The sequence below is a fragment of the Phodopus roborovskii genome, unplaced genomic scaffold, assembly GCF_943737965.1.
Source record: "Phodopus roborovskii unplaced genomic scaffold, PHOROB, whole genome shotgun sequence".
NCBI classification, from domain to species: domain Eukaryota; kingdom Metazoa; phylum Chordata; class Mammalia; order Rodentia; family Cricetidae; genus Phodopus; species Phodopus roborovskii.
This window is the reverse complement of record NW_026125052.1, coordinates 30,451,934-30,471,970: the sequence shown is the minus strand read 5'-3', so window position 1 is coordinate 30,471,970 and position 20,037 is coordinate 30,451,934. Positions and strand designations below refer to the sequence as shown.

The window sequence follows — 20,037 nt, the reverse complement described above, 5'->3', positions numbered from 1 at the left end:
CCTGCCTCTGCCCTTGCCCCCTGAGTGCTGGGACTAATGTCGTGAACCACCAATGCCTGGCTAGTAAAAAAAGTTTTAATTAAGAAAAGGGCTAGGAGCTGGGCAGTGGTGGTGCACACCTTTAGTCCCAGCACTCAGGAGGCTGACGCAAGCAGATCTCTGTGAGTTTGAGGCCACCCTGATCCACAGAGAAAATTCCAGAATAGGCTCCAAAGCTACACAGAGAAACCCTGTCTCAAAAAACAAAACAAACAAAAAGGGCTGGAAGAAGGCTCATAGGGTAAAGGCATTTTCTGTCAAGCCTGATGAGCTGAGTTAGAACCCCAGGACCCAGCTGGTGGAGGGAGAGAATTGTTTCTGCAGGTTGTCCTTTGAGGTCCTCTCTCGTGGTCCTTCTCCCCAAAATAACAGTTTCAGAAAGAAAGAAAGAAAGAAACTCAGTTGCTTGTTGCTTGTTTTTTTTTTTTTGGGGGGGGGTTGTTTTGTTTTGGTTGGTTTTTCGAGACAGGGTTTCTCTGGGTAGCCCTAGCTGTCCTGGAACTCTAGCTGTAGACCATACTGGTCTTGAACTCACAGAGATCCACCAGCCTCTGCCTCTGCTTCCCAAATGCTGGGATTAAAGGCGTGTGACACCAACACCTGGCCTGTTTTGTTTTCAAGACAGGGTCTTACTATGTGTCTCTGGCTGTCCTAGAACTAACTAGGTAGACCAGGCTTGGCTAGAAGTCAGAGATCTGTGTGGTTCTTACTCTTAATCACTCCCAGCTACCCTTGAGCTGTGCCTAGGAGACCTGTCTGAGCTCCAGATTCAGCAAGAGGGGTTTTGTTTTTATTTAATCTTTATTTTATGTGGCAATGGTGCTTTGACCATGGGTGCCAGATCCCCTGGAACTGGAGTTACATACAGTTGTGAGCTGCCATGTGGGTACTGGGAATTGAACCTGGGTCCTCTGGAAGAACAGTCAGTCAGTGCTCTTAACCACTGAGCCATCCCTCCAGTCCCCCAAGAGGGGTTTAAAGACAAACCACTAGTACTTCTGATTGCTGACCTTGTCTCTCTCTCTCCATCACAACTTCTAGACCAATAAATCCCCAAAGGGTCATGACCTTCCAAGTTCTGCTTGGGACTCTACACCTATCCATTACAGCCTTGCTTACACGCTACCTTAGAGTTGTTTTGCAGCTATTTAATGAGTATTTGTTTTATGTGCCCAAAGACACTGTCCCCTAAGGCACAAGTTAAAGGTATGCACCAACACACCTAGCCGATAACTTTTTAAAAAAATACTACCTGTGATTATATGTACGTATATGATGGGTATGGGCACAAGTGTGCTACGATAACATGGGCACCTAGAGGACAAAGAAGGTGTCAGCCTGACTGGACCGCCAAAGAAGCTTGTTAGAACTTGTTGACTGACTAGGAGTGGAGACACACACCTTTAATCCCAGGACTCACTTGGAAGGCAGAGTCAGGTAGATCTCTCAGTTTGAGCCCAGCCGGATTTACACAGTAAATTCCAGGCTAGCTAGTAGTAAGACACTGTCTCAAAAACAAAACAAAACTATTATAGGAAAACAAAAAAAAAAGTTGGGGGATTGATGAGATGGCTCAGTAGGCAAAGCATTTGCCACACAAGCCCGGTGACCTGAGTTCAACCCCCAGAACCCCACATAAAAATGAAAAGAAACAACTCTGACCTCCACGTCACTTGTGGAATACCTATCATATACACACATATAGTCATAACAATTTAAGTTTTTCATTTTTTTTTTCAAGACAGGGTTTCTCTTTGTAGCCCTGGCTGTCTTGAAATTCACTCGGTAGACCAGGGAGATCTGCCTGCCTCTGTCTCCAAGAGCTGGGATTAAAGGCGTGAGCCACCACCGCCCGGCTAAAGCTTCATTTTATTTAAAAAAAAGTAGTCAGCCAGGTGTGCAACCTCCTCCATCTACTCTGCGACCACTGCCCTTCCTTCCGCCCCGATCCTGCCCCTTAACTCCCTGCCTCCCTGCCACGCCCCGCGGCAGCCCTTCCGCCCCCGCCCCAAGCATCTTCAGCGTCCCCTAGCGACCGGGCAGCGGCTCCTAGCAACAGCATCCCTGCGCCCTAACGACGGCAGCACGCAGGGCCACGTCAGCGCGCTTGGCCCCGCCCCCGCGCCGCCGGCCCCGCCTCCCCGCGCTTAAGCTGCCGCCGCCGCTGTAGCAGCCGCCGCCGCCGCCGCCGCCGCCCGAGACTCGCGCAGAGCAGTTATGGCGGATCCCGCAGCGCCCGCGCCCGCGCCCTCTCCCTCTCCCGCGCCCGCTCCCGCCCAGGCCCCGGCCGCCGCCGCCCCGACCCCGGCCGCAGCCCCCGCCGCCGCCGCCCCGCCGCCCGCGCCCGCCACGGACTCGGCCTCAGGGCCGTCCTCCGAATCCGGCCCCGAGGCAGGCTCGCAACGCCTGCTCTTCTCTCACGACCTGGTATCGGGCCGTTACCGCGGCTCGGTGCACTTCGGGCTGGTGCGCCTCATCCACGGCGAGGACTCGGACTCGGAGGGCGAGGAGGACGGCCGCGGCAGCTCGGGCTGCTCCGAGGCCGGGGGCGCGGGCCACGAGGAGGGCCGGGCCAGCCCGCTGCGGCGCGGCTACGTGCGCGTCCAGTGGTACCCGGAGGGCGTCAAGCAGCACGTAAAGGAGACCAAGGTGAGGCGGGCCGGGGCGGCCGGGAGGGCAGGCGGGGGAGCGCCGCCTCAGCGCTCGGTGCACCGTCATCGTGCGCACCGGCCTGGGCGCGCACGCCAGCCCGGCGGGGCTCCCGGCTCCCGGCTCGGGGCGAGGGGAGGGGCCTTGCGAGCGATGCTCGCCTGTGCTGTGGGCCTCGGCGATGCACGCGCGAGGACGCCCGTGGGGACCTCAGGCTCTGAGGCGTGTTCGGCATTACACTGGTGCGGCGTTTTGCCGACACCCTCCCGCTCTCCCCCCCCCCAAAAAAAAAAAGAGCTCCATGCTGCATTGTGCTTCCAAGGGGAGACCGTGCGTGCCGGGGAGGGCTTGCTCGGCTGTGGGCATCCCAAAACAAAGATCGAGGTGGAAACCCAAGAAGTTGAGCAGATGCTGACGGAATGCTTGGTGGGGAATCGGCCCCGGCGTCCTTTTTTTGTTTGAACCCCGCTGCCTCCTTTGAATTGCTGGGAAGAACTTCGTGAGGAAAATGAGGAGCGGTCCAGATCCATGATATTAATAGTCCTGGGGGAAATGGTGGCAGCTGCGCTTGGTTGGGTGTCCTTTGCACTTCTTGGGGTGGGGTACCCTGTGCAGCCGTGGGTAGAGGAGGGGCCAGTGGGAAAAGCAGCCGGGTTTTTCTTAACCTAGAGCTGTTAGGCAAATACCACACTCTCCCAGAGTTGGGATGAGGTTAGTGAATGGCACAAGTCTACCGAAGAGGTCTGTCATCACAAACCTTAAACCGAGGTTGGTCTGCAGGCCTGCTTTCCTGGGTAGTTTCTGTCAGTGAGTCTCTGAAACACCTATCTTTATCTCCAACCCCCCACCCCCTGCCCAGGAAAGAAACAATTCTAAGCAGGAATCAGGCCGGCCTTGTTTTAGGCCCCTGGAAGGTGAGAGATCTGGTTTTTGGGGGATGCTGTTAATTGATTCATTAATTTTTGCAGTGCTAAGGGTTGAACCCAGAGACTTGATACTAGACCAGTGCTTTTCCACGGAGTTACATCCTCAACTTTATTCTGAGAGTAAATTATGCCAAGTTGTCCAGGTTGGCCTGGACATTGCGATATTCCCACCTCAGCCTCTCCAGTAAGGAGTATTAAAGGGAGCCATACCACCAAATCCATCGTAGGAGGCTCTTCAGAATCTAGAGCCGGGTGTGGTAGCACACCTTTAATCCTGGCACTCAGGAGGCTGAGGCAGGAGGATCTCTGAGTCAGAGGCCAGCTTGGTCTACAGAGTGACTTGCAGGAGAGCGGGAACTACATAATGAGACCCTGTCTCAAAAAACAAACAAAAAGTTGTGGGTTTTCATATTGGGAGAAAAAGACAGAAGAATATGGCTTCATGCCCTACTAAGAAGGGACTTCCTGTGGATGGAGAATTACAGGAGACCAGAGAGGGGAAGCCCACTCCTGAATTCTAGTTCTTGAGCAGGGGTGATTGCGGATACCAGCATCTTTCATTAACGAGTGTGTGTCCACAGGCAAACTCCACAAACACCTCAGCTTCTCAGAAAAACTAAGCTTCTCTGCTTTTTAAGAAAACTAGCAATTCGAAAGCAAAAGTATTTGGAAAAGAATCCATTTTGAAGAGAGTGCCTGTTAAAAATGGTTAGCTGCTCTCATTCTGTGTGTCTGCATTGTGTTGCCAGTGGCTTTCTCTTTGTTTTGTTTTCTTTTGTTTTTTGGGGCACAGGGTTTCTCTATGTAACCCTGGCTGTCCTAGAACTCACAGATCCCAGTGCTGGGATTAAGGGCGGGGCTGCCACTGCTCTGCTGCCAGTGGTCTTCTAAGAGGTTCAGAAAATGCCTTCCATCCATCACCCAGCTTGTCCAGAACTTTGTGACTCCAGCCCTGGCTCAGAGCGCTCAGCCTAGCTCTGCCACTGGGCACTGCCACTGCCGGAGTTTAGGTCTGTCTTTCTTTCTTTTTCTTCCTTCCTTCCTTCCTTCCTTCCTTCCTTCCTTCCTTCCTTCCTTCCTTTCTTCAGTTTCTATTCATCAGGATCTTGGTGGTTAACTTTGTTTCCCTCTGCCTCCCCAAACGCGTGTAATAAAATTTGACATGAAAAGCATGCTTTGGAGTTACATACAAAACAACTTTAAAAGGCAGCTGTTTGGGTAGGTTATGAAGACTGTAACTTGGTTTGAGTGCACTGGGTCCCATCTAGTGGTTGTGGTGGTATTACTTACTATTGCAGCTTTTGTAGCTTCTAATGGCGGTCCGTGAGTGTCCACTCACTGCAGTGACAGGCAAGACCCCATTCTGTCGCCAAGGACTTGAGAGCAGATGTTTTGGGGAGGGTGTGTTTTTTCATAGGTAGCAACTGTCTGTCATCATGAGCTACAGACACAGATGACAGAGGTGGTTCCTGACATCTTGCTGCACTTTGTTTAGGGACTTGTCCTCCCCTCCCCTGACTCACTTATCTTAATATCAGGGTGCCTGCCCAAAAGAAGGGTTTGAGTGGTTAGTGTCTTGATTTCTGCTCATCATGAATCTGGTTATGTTATTGGCAGAATAAAATGGCTGGATTTCTTTCTAGCCATGGTTGTCCTAGAACTCACTATGTAGACATGCCTGACTCTGCCTCTCAGGTACTGGGGTTAAACACATACACCACCACACCCAGTTTTTTGTTTGTTTTTTGGGTTTTTTGTTGTTGTTGTTGTAGGTTGGTTGGTTTTCTGAGACAAGTTTCTCTATGTAGTTCTGGCTGTCCTGGAATTCCTCCTATACACCAGGCTGCCTCCACCTCCCAAGTGCTGGGATTAAAGGTGTGTGCCTCCTCACCCTGTAATGTCTTTGCTTCTGTTGCCATGACAAATACTGTGACCAAAAGAAAGTTGGGACTGAAAGGATCCAGCTGCCTCTGTCTCCTGAATGCTGGGTTTAAAGGTGTGCACCGCCACTGCCTGCCTTTTTTTGGGGGAGGGGGAGTTATTGGAATAGTTTTAACTGTGTCTGGAGTGTTCCTTATACCCTAGAGTATTTTTATAATTTACATGTCCAGTTGGAGAATGTGAATGAGACTTAATACTGTGTCCCTTCTCTGGGTTTCCCTGTCACCCAGGCCCAGAGACACTTTATTGTTGCTATGCTGACCTGAAACTTAGCATCCTCCTGCCTCAGGCTCCCTGAATAGCTGGAATTTTAGTGTACTGCCATGCCTGGCTTATACCTCCCTCTCTTTAAAAAGATGTGTTTTTATTTTTAATTATATGTGTGGGTATACAAGTCTGTGTGTAGGGTTATGTGAACATAGGTGCTGGGAACTGAACTTGGGTCCTGGGAGAACAGCACGCACTCTTTAATTGCTGGGCCATCTTTCCAGTCATAATAACTTTTCTCTAAACGTAAGCTTTTAGTGACTGTATTTAAAAAGAAAGATGAAGAGATAGGCAGCAAGCCCTACTACCTTCCTGTCCCCTCTGCATAAATTTATGGTTGTGTTCCTGAAGCTCCTAGCAGCCAGGATGAAGCTTCTTTAGAACCTAAGGAACAGCCAGAGATGGAGGTGCGCACCTTTAGTCTCGCACTCTTATCCTTGTGCACTTTTAATCATCCGAACTCCAGGCCAGCTCGGTTCACAACAGCCTGAGCTACACAGAGACCCAGTTTCAAAAAAAAAAAAAAAAAAAAAAGCCCCCCACTTCCCCGCCCTGAAAAAGAACTCTCCCAGGCAGGCAGGCTCTCTTCTCCCCAGTCCCTGAGCAGCCTGGTGGTCACCTATTGTCTGTGGAGGCCAGCCCTTGCCCCAGCTCACCCTTTGACTACCATTCTGAAATGGCCTGAGCCCTGCCCTGCCCTGCCCAGACAGGTGGGCTTCCTTGGGCCACCTGTGTGCTGGGACAGAGCAGTCCTATGAGGGAAGAGCCTGACTGCTCCCTTCTGGTGGTGCTTTGTCTCTCTTCTCCCCCCTCTCCCCCATCCACCCCTCCTTTCTTCCCTTAATAGTGTCTCTTGTCACCCATGCTGCCCTCACACTCACCTTGTAGCAGAAGATGACGGCTTTGCGCTCCTGACCCTTCTGCCTCCCTCTCCCAAGTGCCAATGAGCAGGCAGGGGTGTGCCACCACACCCCACAGTTGCCTTCCCACCTTTTAAGTTCTGAGACACTGAGTGTCTCCCAGATTTGAGACAGGGTGTCTGCATTCAAGCTGTTTGCTATTACACTGCTTTTGTGAGGCTGTGTGTAGGGTGTGTGAAGTGCCCTGATGACAGGTCCCTCTGGAATTGGCTTTGCAGTTTATTTTTGGTTCCTACTCAGGCCAGCGTTTCCAGGAGGAAAGCTATTTAGGTGTAGCATCATAGCCCAAGAAGTCTGTCTCACTTGTCCAGGTGTGGCCATTAAAAGGGATTGTTCTTAGTGATGTAATAGGAAGGAGTTATGTAAGGCTAAAGTGAGATGCAGGACTGAGTGATTCTACATTGCACTCTGTTCAGATAGGATCACAGCTTGGAGACTCTTAAGTTGTCCCTTGATTTTTTTTTTCCCCCCCCTAACTCCTTGGCCTTGAGGCCACAATTGTGTCTCTGTGTGGTAATTGCTTGACTCAAGGGCACTTTGACCAGATGAGGGATGTGTGTTTGTATTGCAATTGGAGGTCAAAACCCTTGGTGCTGCTCTGGCTAGCAGCTGCTCTGATTGACCTTGGCTAAGTCATTGCCTCATCTCTTCAGTAGTAGAAGGTGAGGTGACTGGGGCAGTCAGAAAGCACAGCCTTGCTGGAGCCCGGGGCATCCACCTGATCACGCAGACGCTATTGTGATGCTCAGATTCTCCAGATGAATGTCACCTCCCTGGGTCACAGGGTGACCTTGGAAGGCTTGTTTCAGTGGCATGGTGTGTCATGAGTGATGGTGATAAATGTGACATTGGGAGCCTTTTCTAGCGTACTCATGAAACTTATGATGTTGGGGTTGGCTTTGGAAGCCCTTTCCTTTCCGTTAGTGCTCATGAAATCTCATACACAGAGAAACCTTGTCCAAAAAACCGAGGAGTGGGGGAAAGAAATTTATAAGGCTTGAGTAGCACCTGCCTGCCTCTCCAGGAGCAGACAGCAAATCTGTAGGTCCACAGCTGACTGAATGGCTCCCCAAAGCTGGAGGGCATCCACATTTCAGTAGCAGTGGTTTTGGAGGCATAGTTTCACCACGTAACCCTGGATAGCCTGAAACTCAGTGTGTAAGTGTGTAGACCAGACTGGTGTCCAACTTACTGTGATCCACTTGACTCTGCCTCCCAAATGCTCCAACTTGGCTGGAATATCTTTTGAAATTCCCACAAGATAGGTGGTAAGGATGAATCCCTAGGGTCAGAATGATGTTTTTCTCCTAGGATCACAGCTCAGGCCTATCATTTGTAGACCAGGGGCTCTGCTTTACACAGTGCTCGCAGCAGCATCACACTCCCTAAGTGGAGGGATCTGGGACAGGCTAAAGGGAATGCCATTTTTTCTTACCGAAGACCATAAAGGTTCAGGATTCATCCATCCTTGCTGTACATATAGGAACTACAGACTGGTATTGGCACAACCATCCAGTTGCTGAATATGGAAAGCCTTAGTGAGGTGGGGTGGCCCTAGGTGAACATGGAGGTGTGTGCGTTGGGTGGGGAGCAGCGGATATGCTGTGAGCACACTGTTCCTTCCCTAACCTCAGTGATCCTCAGAACCATGAAAAATACTCAGTATTTCAGGGGAACTCTAGTACTAGCCTGACTTAGCCCAGCACTGAGTGCCACCTTCCACCCCCTGGAGCAAGCAGAAGGGAGAGCCTTCCAGAGTTGGCATCTGCATGTCCCATCAGCAGTGGCACTCCAACCTGAGTGGTCCTCTCTGTTGCCACTGCCACTGTCATCCTGCTTCTGGGATGCTGTCTCATGGGTCAGGGAGGGCTCCTTGGAGAGGCTGAAGTCCACCTCAGTCACTTACCTTCCCCCTGCCCTGTGTCCCCTTTTAGAACACGGAAAGTATGTCTGTGTCTTCCCTGATTCACTGATGTCCTTGCTGGGGGGGGGGGGGCATTCAAGACAGAGCTTTTCTGTGTATCCCTGGCTGTCCTGGAACTACCTCTGTAGACCAGGCTGGCCTCAAACTCAGAGATTCACTTGCCTCTGCCTCCCCAGTGCTGGGAATAAATGCCACCACTGCATGGTACTAAACCTTGTTTTTTTTTCTTTTCCATTTTCCTGTTTAGCCAAGAACTGTCTTTACTGTTTTACATACCACTGGGCCTCATGGAATCCCCTGGAAATCCTCAGGGCCCACATTTTAAAAAAAGGAGTGTAGTTAATCATGTGTAACATGAATGACATGGGCACATGACCTGGGGCTGCTGCCCCTGGTGGTCCCCTCAGCAGAGTCAGGGTGATTGCTGTGGGTTCTCCCAGGACAGTATGGTCAGATCTCCTGTTGGTCCATAGAAGGTCCTTGCCTGTGACTAGCTTGTTCTTGGGTGAGGTTGACAATCTAAGATGGGGGAAGACAGCACTTAGGAAGAGTTAGAAAGCTTTCCAGCTGAGGGAGGCACTGTCTGCATGTTCTCCATAGGTGCTTGGTACTTTAGACTGAGCTTCCTCAGGCTCTGCCTACTGGTGGGGTTGGGGGACAGGACTTGCCTGCTGCAGTATCCTGGAGCCAGCCCCAGGGGTCCGTTAGGAGACAGCAGGGAAGAGCCAGCTGCTTGTTGGATTTTTTTGTAGCCCAGTTTTGCCCTTCATCTCAGGGTGACTGTGTTGACTGAAGCCGTGGTCACATGTGTCCAGGTTGCCCAGAGTCCTAGACAAATGTGTGCAGTGTTCTTCCAGGGAGGATAGTTCAAAGCAAGTCTCCATGATTTAACCTTTGGCCTTCCATCTGGCCCCTCACACACAGTAGTCAAATGCTGCACCCTCACGAGGACCCAGTCAGCAGTGACTATGGAATGACTACCATTCAGGGGTTAAATCTGGCTGGTGATATATATATATATGATTGGGCATTTTCTGGGTTTTGCCTGTTTTAAAAGACTTTAGCAGCAGCAGCATTTGCTAGCCTACAGCTGGGTCAAGGGACTGAAACGCTTGCTGTGTCATTTTTGGTTCAACCTGATAACATGGCCACATCTGGGAACAGTCTGACTATGGCAATTTAAAGTTTTTTTTTTTTTTTTAAATTAAGATACTGAGTCATGCTTGGGGGTTGGGGAGAGCCAGCCAGCCCTACCCAACCAGCCCAGAAAGATGAAAACACAGCTAGCACTGACAGATTTCCTGCGGGCTCCCTCAAAGAAAGTGTCCTTCATTTGCATACTGCAGCAAGAGCTTGGGCTCTGGCAGTTTCTGTCTGTCTCATTTCTGAGCCTTTTGTGAGAGCCGCTGTTGGGATGTCAGGGTTGCTGTAACAGCCTGCTGGCCTCTGAAGGCCAGGTGGGAATTTTACAGCACACAAGTATGCTCTCTGCTAGAGCATCAGGCTTGGCATATGTAGTGCTGGGCATCTCCTATTTGTCTGCCTCTGTTTTAATGACTTAAGGGACTTGGAGGGCCCTGAAGGTTGATGACATCATCTTCTAGCCAGGGAAGAAACCCTGTCCCCTTGCTCTGGGGCATCCCAGTCCTGAGCTGGTGGAGTTGGTTGTCTCTCCCATTTCTCATGACCTCCACCTTGGGCCTTCCATCTGACCTATCACCTGGATGTGATGGCTTCCCAGAGATCATAGGTGACCAGGGAATTCCTGGTCACACATTTGCTGTCTTGGTCGTTGTCTTCTTTTATTTAAGCCTGCTGATGTTATTTAATGTGCTCAGCTCAGCTCTCTCTCATTTTTAACATTTATTTTGTGTTTATATGTGTGTGTGCACAAGTGTGCTGTGGAGCACATTTGGAGGTCAGAGGACAACAGGAGGATTGGTTCTCTTCTCCTAGCACGTGTGTCCCAGGGATCAAACTCAAGGTTGTCAGGCTTGGCAGCAAGCACCTTTACCCCTTGAACCATCCCAGCAGCCCCCTGACCATGCCCTTGGAGACATGTATGCTCTCATTGTATCTGACTGTTACAAAGTTTTCTTTTTCTTTTCTTCCCCTCAGCCCTCCTCAATCTCCTCACCACCTCCTCGCTTCCTCCCCTCTCCTGTCTCCTCCCCTCCCCAGCCCTCCCCTGCTCACCACCCCCACCCCCACCCCTGGTTTTGAGTGCATTTGTTGGTACCTGCCCCTGGATGAGTGCCATATCTGTGTCACCTTCCTAGTTTCCTGCTGAAAAGCCCTGTCAAGCCACCTAGCACCTCATTCTTGGGTGTGAAGTCCTGTGATATGACTGCCCTCCCCTTCCCAGCTTTTTAGTAGGAAAACATCAGACATTCAGAAGAGCTGAAAGACTAGACCACTGATTACTAATTGCCAGCCACCGTGAGTCAGCAGCTGTTGTCACTCTGCCATCTGGCTTCATCTGTGTGTATGAAAATGCTTCCTTGGGAGCCACTTCTGAGTTAGGCACAGCCACACGGCAGCGCACTGTCAGTGCTAAAGCTCGTAACTTGTGGCGGTCAGAGTGCCACCGCCATTGTAGAGTCCCCTTGACCTCGGATCTCCCCCTTTGCTGTCAGTGTCTTATTGAGCTGTCCTTTGTGTTTGTTCTGTGCTCGCTTTTGTTACTTCCCTTCCTTGTGTACCTGGGATGCGCCCTGGCCTCGCCAGTGTGAGTGTTAGGGGCCTGGCCTGGCCTCGCCAGTGTGAGTGTTAGGGGCCTGGCCTGGCCTCGCTGGTGTGAGTGTTAGGGGCCTGGCCTCCCACTGCACACTCTACTTTCGGTTCTCACACTGGGCTTACTAAGTTGCCCAGGCTGGTCTTGGGCTGACTGTAGAATCCGCCCCAGTGCTTGCTCAGTTTCTGGAGTAGTTGGTCCTACAGGCCTGGCTGCTTGCTCAGTTTTTCCCCAGAGCCTTGGCTTGTTCCTTCTTAGGTTAGAGTGACATCTCCTGGGTCTCCTCCAGCCCAGACAGCTTCAGGGTGATCTGCAGGTGACTGCTCACACTGTCAGGCCAGCCTTTCCCTGCCTGAGTATACAGCCTGTCTGTCCTGCCTTCCAGTTGTCTACAGCCAGCCTGGCAGCGCTCCCCAATTCACAAGGGTAGCAAGAGAGCCGCCTGTGCAGCTTCTTGGCACACATGAGGACCAGCGTTTGTTTACACCTTCTGGCTCATCATGAAGGAGTCTCCATTGGTTTTCTTTCTCTTTTTTGTGGTGCTGAGAATTGAGCTCAGGGCTTTGTGCAAACTAAGTAAGCACTCTGCTGCTGAACTGTCTCCATCTTCAGCTGTGTCATGGTGCTAGAGCTGTGGACCCCTTGCCTGCCCCTCATGCCAACCTTTCTTTACTCTTGGTTGGCAGTCGTTTATTGCCCAAGCTAAGCTTCCTTGAAAGCACAATGAAGAGTTACTCCAGGACAAACCCCCACGAGTATCCTAATACTAGGATCAGATTAGTCATAAGGTACCATATTGCAGTTTACTATTCTGGCAGCTTCCATCACCAGGCTTGTAGGCAAAGTACATGTGTAGAGGGCCAGGACAAATCTAGCTTTAGCTGTATCCTATCCGAAATGGGCATTCCTGACCACAGAGCTTTCCAGGACAGGTTGGGTGAGAGCTGAGGATATCACATCCAGGGGAAGTCACCTGTTTGCCACTGCTCTGAGTTACCTTCTAGGCCTCAGGAGCACGCTCGGAGTGACACTGGACACACCTGGAGGTCTTGGCCTGTAGTAACTAAGTTGTAGTTAAGTTTTAGTAACTTTAGGTTAAGCGTGTTGATCAGTGTGGACGGACAGCTTGGGTTTTGTGTGCTGCCTGCATGGACACTCTGGGGGAGGAGTTCAAGAGTATAGCAGCAGTTGTAATGATTATGGCAGGCCTGCTGCTCAGGAGAAGTTTAAAACTATGTTTAAGGGGGGGAAGGAGAGGGAACTGGGATCGATATGTAAAATAAAAAGGAAAAAGAAAGAAAGCTATGTTTAAAATGGGTATAACCATCACAGTCATCAGGGTGTTGGAGGAAGTGGGGGAAGCGTGAATGAGCAGCCTAGGCTGGCTTTTAGGCAGGTGCACCTGCCCACACGTGGGCCTCTCCTCAGTGCGGATTGCTCAGTCCAACAAGCTCCAGCGATGCTTCTGCTAGGCGGGCCTGCCCTCAGTCACACTAGTGCATGTGGGTCCTTCAGAGTTCACTAACCCTCTACCCAGGTTTTAGTATACAGTTGACTTTGAATATTTCTTAGAGAGAGACAGAGTGTATGGTAATAACCAGAAGTCATCTAGAAGTGGCCCCTGAGCTGCATAGCCAGAGCCTATCAATAGATAAATAAAAATAAAACTTAGACATCAGAATTCCTCTAACCTAAAAATAATGTGGATCTCAATGGGGTGCGTGCGTGCATACGTACGTGCGTATGTACACACACACACACACACACACGAATTGCTTTGGCATAAAAACGTCAAAATAAATTTTAGAACACAGTGTGTATCCCATCAGCCATAAAAACAATGACATCATCACAGTATAGATCTGCGAGAAGAGTGAAAAGGGAAAATAGCATCTTAATGTTAGGGGAGAGTTTTGGTTATAGAAGGAGAGAGTGCTGCTAAGAGATGCTGGCTCTGACCACAGATGATGAGAACCGCCGTTCCCCACGCACGTGTTCTGCTCTAGGCACAACTGGAAGTGTTTTCTATATGTTCAGGTAAAGGCACTTTTTATTTTATATGTTTGTGTTTTTGGTTGCATGGATGTCTGTGTTAACCTGTGTTCTTGGTACTCTCAGAGGTCAGATCCCCTGGAACTGGAATCAAACCAGGGTCCTCTCAGAGCAGAAGCACTTGTAACCACAGAGCCATCTCCAGCTCCGTGTCCATTTTTTTTTTTTTTTTTTTTTTTAACTTTTTGGGACAGGGTTTCTTTGTGTAGCTTTGTAGACCAGGCTGGCCTCACACTCAAAGAGATCTGCCTGCTTCTGCCTCTGCCTCCCCAGTGCTGGGATTAAAGTTGTGTGCCACCACCTCCTGGCTCATGTTCACTTTCTTAAGCCTTTTTTGCCTGATCCCAGTGAAGCAGGTAGTGTTATTTTCAAATGAGGACAGGTCTGGGACCCTGCTCAAGGTCATGAATGTAACCTGCAAGAACTCAGGTTAAATCTGGGCAGTGTCCCCAAGCTGCCTAGTTAGCTGTCCTTTAGAAGACTTTGCAGCATGCTTGCTCTCTGTCATTCAGGCTTTTGGGTGACAGTTTGGGAGCTGGTTAGTGAAGAGCCACTGCACAGGGGCAGTAGATGACCTGCCAGCTGGAGAGTATACAGACAGTTAGGAAACCGTCTGCAGTGCAGACAAGCTATCTTAGGGCATTTCACGGGCATGACTTAGCTAGCATGCACAGAGCCTGTGTTGACTTAGACTGGAAAAGTTCCAGGTTAACTTTACTGATGCTCTTTACCCTTCGGCCTAACTCCCCGGTGAGAACCTAAGACAGCAGCAAAGCTTTGAGTGAGAGTGAGCAGTGGGTGGAAAGGAAGACAGCCATTGGAAGGTTTGTCAGGTGGAGCACCGGTGAAGGCATTTGGGGAGTAACAGGTGCTCCTGCCTGGCACACAGCCGAGGAGAACAGTGGTCTTAGTTATGCCAGGGTTTCAGAGGATCAGGGAGATGAGGTGCATTTTGTTTTAGATGTGATAAAACATTGAAGTAAACACAGCATTGTGTGCCTTCCCAGAGTCACACACCGGCCACCTCAGCCTTTTTATCATCCTGTCTGAGGCTTGGTCTCCCTAAACCTCTCAAAGGTTTTCAGTCTTTAGAGAATCTTTTATAAAAGTAGATTTTAGCCTGTGACTCCAGCTTCTAGGGGATTTGATTCCCTCTTCTGGGTCTGGGTACCCTTTCACATAAATAATAAATCTTAAAAAAAAAAAAAAACCCAAACAACCCAAATGTTCACTGTAAACATGGTTACCTGCTGTGAGGATCTGGATCGACAGGGACCTGAGCTCTGCCATGCTTGTCCCTCCAGAAGACCAGTGAGGGGACATTCAGTGCCAGTTCTTTGTGTGTTTGTGTGTGTGCTTGTCTGTGTATGTATATATGTGCATGTTCAGATGCTTGAGTGTGCTGCTTGTATAGGGAGGCTAGAAGTTAATTGGGTGTTTTTCTTAATCACTTCCCACCATCTTTTTTTGGTTTTGAGATAAGATTTCTCTATGCAGCCCTCTGGCTAGCTTGGAACTCTGTATAGACCAGACTGGCCTTGAACTCAAAGAAATCCCCCTGTTTCTCTGCCTCTCAAGTACTGGGATTAAAGGTGTGTACTATCATGGCAGTGTAATCTTATATATATGTATATTTTCAATTTTAAAAATAATTTATGTTTGAGTGTTTTGTTTATACATCTGTGTAACATGTGTGTGCACCTGGTGCCTGCAGATACCAGAAGAGGGCATCATAAGTATATAAATGTTTCTGTCCAGAAAAATCTGTCATGCTAACTGTAATCTTCTCACTCCCTAGCACTTAAGCTGTACAAAGGGGAAGTTCCAGAGGACTGTTAGTGCGAGCTGAGAGGGCCCAGTTTGCAGTACTCCATGCAGTTCTATTCCACTCTTCCAGCTGAGCCTTCCCACCTGTTGATGAAAGTTCCAGAGTGCATGGCCTCACCTGCACTGACAGTTGTGGTTTAGTGAGGGTTACCCCTTCAGGATGACATTGCAAACAGCTCCGCCTCTGGAAGTCGCCCTGTACCTCTGTCAAGGTCTGACCTGGAAGCTTGCAGGGTCAGGGTTGCCTTCACCTGAGTGCCCCTCGTGCCCCTTGTGCTGTTGGCGGCATACCTCCTCCTGCTCGTGTCTGACAGTAATAACTGTGGCGTTCCTCCTCAAGTTCTCTTTAAAGGGCAGCTGCAGCGTGCAGGACCTTTGCTCGAGATGGCTGCAGTGGGGTCAATATTTCTCAAACATGCAGACCAAGCACTTGGCCCAAGTTAGCAAATGAAGTGAGTGACTGATCTTTCAGGGCTGTGTGTGTGTGTGTGTGTGTGTGTGTGTGTGTGTGTGTGTGTGTGTACACGTGTGCGTGTATGAGGTCAGGAGCACACACATGTAGAATCAGACGTCATCTCACATGTTGGAATCATTCTCTGCCTTATGTTCTGAAACAGGTTCTGACGGATTGAGTTAGGTTAGGGTGATCTAGTGAGCTGTGGGGTTTGAACTCCAGCCTCATGGAGTCCGGTAGGCACACTCCTGACTGAGACACCCACCCAGACCCTAGAAAAGCTCTTGCTAGGACTTCTGCTGAGTGCACCCGGTACCCTTAGAGAGGGACTCGCTCTCATCTGTCTCCTTGGACCTGCTCAGATGTTCTCATGGTTACATTTGCACCTTACATTTCTTTACATCTTTGTCTTTGTGTATGCTGAGTTCCTGTATGGAATTACTGGATACATTTAAAGACAGTTGCTCTATTTTAACTGTCATCTCAGCAGGTAGTGTCTGTTTACAGTGCATCTCAGAATGCCTGTTGTCTAGCATGATGGTGAGGATTTGGGGTGACGTGTCAGATCCTGAGCTCATTGGAGGATCTAGAGTTGGTTAACTGTCTGCACCCTGGTGCTGGGGCTGCCTTTCTGCAGGGTAGGCTGGTCTGTGGCACCGCGATCTTATGGCCCTCATGGTTATGAGTAGACCAGGGGTAGTCAAGCTAGGAGGAGCACGTGCGGAGCTGTGACTGCAGTGTCCATGAATGAGTAAACTGGGGAAGAGATTTCTGCTCCCTGAGGATTGGATACGCTTACCTTTGAGCGGCTGGGCAGATACCCTGATCTTATGGGCCAGTTAACTCTGCTTGCCTCTCCCCAATGTGGTTTGAAGCCCACTTAGTGTGACTGAAATAATTTGGGGGCACTGATGTTAATTTGCCCCTCAAAACTGTTTTCTCATTTTGGTAGTGACCAGTCCCAGAGCCCTTGTATGCTAGTCAAGCTCTACCACCAAGCTGCACCTGAAATTTGATATTTTTTTCCTGGTGGAAACCATCAAAATCTCACCTCCAGCTTTTTGAAATGTGCAGAGAATGTTTTGTTAATCTCTAGTCCTAGATTTATTTATTTGTTTGTTTATTTTTGTTTTTTTCGAGACAGGGTTTCTCTGTGTAGCTTTGGAGCTAGCTCTGTAAACCAGGCTGGTCTCAAACTCACAGAGATCTACCTGCCTCTGCCTCCCGAGTGCTGGGATCAAAGGCGTGCACCACTGATGCCTGTCTCTAGTCCTAGATTCCAAGGTATCCTACCCACACCCTGAAAGCCTTTCAGCCCTGTCCTGGCACTCTGCCTGCCAAAATTGTTGGTTTCCTCTCTACCTTTACTTGGGTTCTGGGCATTTAACTCAGGTTATCAGGCTTGAGCTGCAGAGCTTCACCCACAGCCCACACTGTGATAGAATTTGTGATAGACTGGCCATTTGTGTGTATCCTTATTGGTCAAAGTTTTTGCTTTTCGTTTTAACTCACTCTGTAGGCCAGCCTGGTCTACCTCTGCCTCCTGAGTGCTGGGATTAGATTAAAGGCATGCACTAGTACCTTCAAGCTGTTTTTGGCTTTTTTTTTTTTTTTTTTTTTAAATAAGGTTTATGTACACTTTTTTCTGCCTGTATGTCTGCCTGCAGGCCAGAAGAGGGCACCACACCTCATTACAGATGGTTGTGAGTCACCATGTGGTTGCTGGGAATTGAACTCAGGACCTCTGGAAGGGAAGGGCAGCCAGTGTTCTTAACCACTGAGCCATCTCTCCAGCTCCCTCACTTGTCTGTTTTAAATTGGGTTATTTGTTGACCTGCTTGCTAGGCCTTGAGCTTGGGATCCTAGTCATCCTTCAAGTTTCATCACTTGTATGCAGGTGTCTTTACTGCATTTCCATTAAACTCTGTTCCTATTTATATATACTGTTGAAGATTCGAGACCCTTAGCAACTGACCAAAATCTTCCTAGCAACAGCATTCTAGTTCTAAATATTGAGCTGCACACCTTCCTTGGGTCTTCTTGGACAGTGTACATACTTTCCCAGTGTACTGTCACTCCAGCTGTAGTGTGCCATGCCCAGTGTTGGTTTGTGAAAGCTGGAGATCATGTGATCTCCTTAGGATGAACTGTTTGTTGCTTAGCATTTAGGAACTTGGGTCGTTTGGCACTTGATGGTCATGGGAAAAGAGGACTTCGCCTGTGTGCTTTGGTCAGGAGGTCCTGAGTATCCCCAGTGTGTCTTGGCGCTAGTTGGCTTTGTTGGAGGAGCTTTGAGATTTCAGAGGACTCACATATTCCCAGTCTGCCTTCTCTCTGCCTCCTGCTGTGGATGGAGATGGGAGCTCTCAGCTGCGCCTGCAGACATGCCTGTGCTCCACAGTCATGGACTCTAATTCTCTGAAAGTCTGTAGCTTCCTGACCACTTTTCAAAATATGTCTTATTTCTAATTGTGTGTGTGTGTGTGTGAGAGATAGAGAGAGAGAGAGAGAGAGAGAGAGAGACTGAGAGAGAGAGAGAGAGAGAGAGAGAGAGAGAGAGAGAGAGATGCACACAGAAGCCCAGAGTCCTGAAAAGGGCATTGGATCCCCTGACTCTGGACTTAGAGGTATTTGTGGGTCCAGGGCTATTGCTGACATAATCAGTCAGTCTGATGTTCCTCTTGGTGGTCTTCAGTTTCCAGGCCCGTTATACATGCACACACAACACAGCACATGCTCCCACACCCAGGGCCTGGGGAATGAGGAAAATGGACCAGCCCATGAAGGAAGAGGAGGTGTTTACTGTTAGGAATCTTAACACAAGTATTCAGTATGCAATAATTGTGACAGTCAACTTTAGAGATGGTTGGGTTGTCACAGCCTGTTCTCATCCTAGGCATCGTGTCTCATCTTTGGCTTTCCATGCCCTCTCTTCCCTGTGGAAGAGTCCGAACTGGCTACAGGGGTGTGAACAGCAGAGCTGTCACGCAGTTGTTCTAGTAGGTCATGAGTCCTGCCTGTTCTCTCTGGAGAATTCTCCCTGCCTATGTGAATTTGCTCAGCTTCATGTCCCTGGAAAGTTCCAGTGTGGTCTTCTTTGGCCACCAGGAGTGATCCAAACAAAAGCAAGACCATTCAGGAAATGAGACTGCCGCAGGATGGTCAGTACTCTTCAGTGGGAACCTCCTCCCCCACCAACCCCCACAGCCTCAGTTCAAGCCTCTCATGGATTATTTTTACTCCCTTTTCCTACTATATTTGCAGTTTTAAAAATAGCAGTGCTGAGTGATTCTTTCTTGGGTGAGTCTGCCTGGTGAGGCAGGACGATGTACTTTGTAGAGTGGCTATTGATTAGCTGTCAGTTCTCAGCTTTGGGGATCATGGCTACAGGAAGCCACTGCCCTGACTGGGTGAGGTGAGAGACTCCTTGGCTTCAACCTGTCAGGGGGGTGGTGACTTGACACTGCCTAAAGGTCACATTACATAGTGGGGAACATCACCAGGGCCGTCCAGAGACTGGGACTAGCGCCTCCCACCAGGCGCAGTACTGTCTTCAGTGCAGAGATTCTGCCCTGGTGAACTCATGACCAGGGACCTACCTCTAAAGCCGCACAGCACTGCCCTCTGCATGCTGGCAGGGTCTGATCTTTGCTTCCATGGCAACAGCTGGCTGGGTCCAGGCCTTTGCTCCATCTCTGCCTCTCACGGTACTTCCCATCCTCCCAGCACTGGCCCAGCTTGGAGTCTGGCCCACCTGAGCAGAATCTGTTAAAGCTGGAGCCATATTTTTTGAGGACTTGGTGCCAGTGTGTCTGTCCCCAGGGCTGACCCTCAGAAGGCTGCCAGGGAATTCTGAGCAGTGTGCAGTGTTAATTATTTTACGCCATGTTTTCACACCTTGATCTAAGTCCAATCTATTAAAAACAAAGTCCCAGTGGAGTGTGATCGCACATGCCTATGATTCAGGTGTCTGAGGCAGGAGGATCACAAGGTCAGGGTCAGGCTGGGCCATGGGGTGAGACCTGAAAGAAACAAAAGGAATGGATTCCCAGTTTGTATATCAGTGGTAGAGTGCTTGTCTGGTTTTCTGAGGCCTGGGTTCAGTTCCCAGGCCAGGGGGGTCTTCATCTACATACTCAACGGTAGACTTGAAGTGAAAACTCAGAATGCCTAATCCCTTCCCCTGCTGCTGCTTAGGTGTGCACCACCAGCTGAGGTCTATTTTTCAAGCACTCCCTGGGGATCCCAATCAACAGACCCCCCCCCCCCAAATAGCCTCTTCCTCCTGAGAGCCTGTTGACTTC

The 20,037-nt window shown here is 49.7% G+C and overlaps 1 protein-coding gene across 1 annotated transcript in view; it reads left to right on the top strand.

Moving 5' to 3' along the window:
- The first annotated feature begins 2,220 nt into the window (after positions 1–2,220).
- Ube2o (ubiquitin conjugating enzyme E2 O) overlaps positions 2,221–20,037 on the top strand; it is a 37,211-nt gene continuing 19,394 nt past the window's right edge. Inside the window, exon 1 of the mRNA XM_051181067.1 lies at positions 2,221–2,688. Within this exon, the coding sequence (XP_051037024.1) occupies positions 2,257–2,688 (432 nt within the window). The 5' untranslated portion in view covers positions 2,221–2,256. The remainder of the gene's footprint in view (positions 2,689–20,037) is intronic.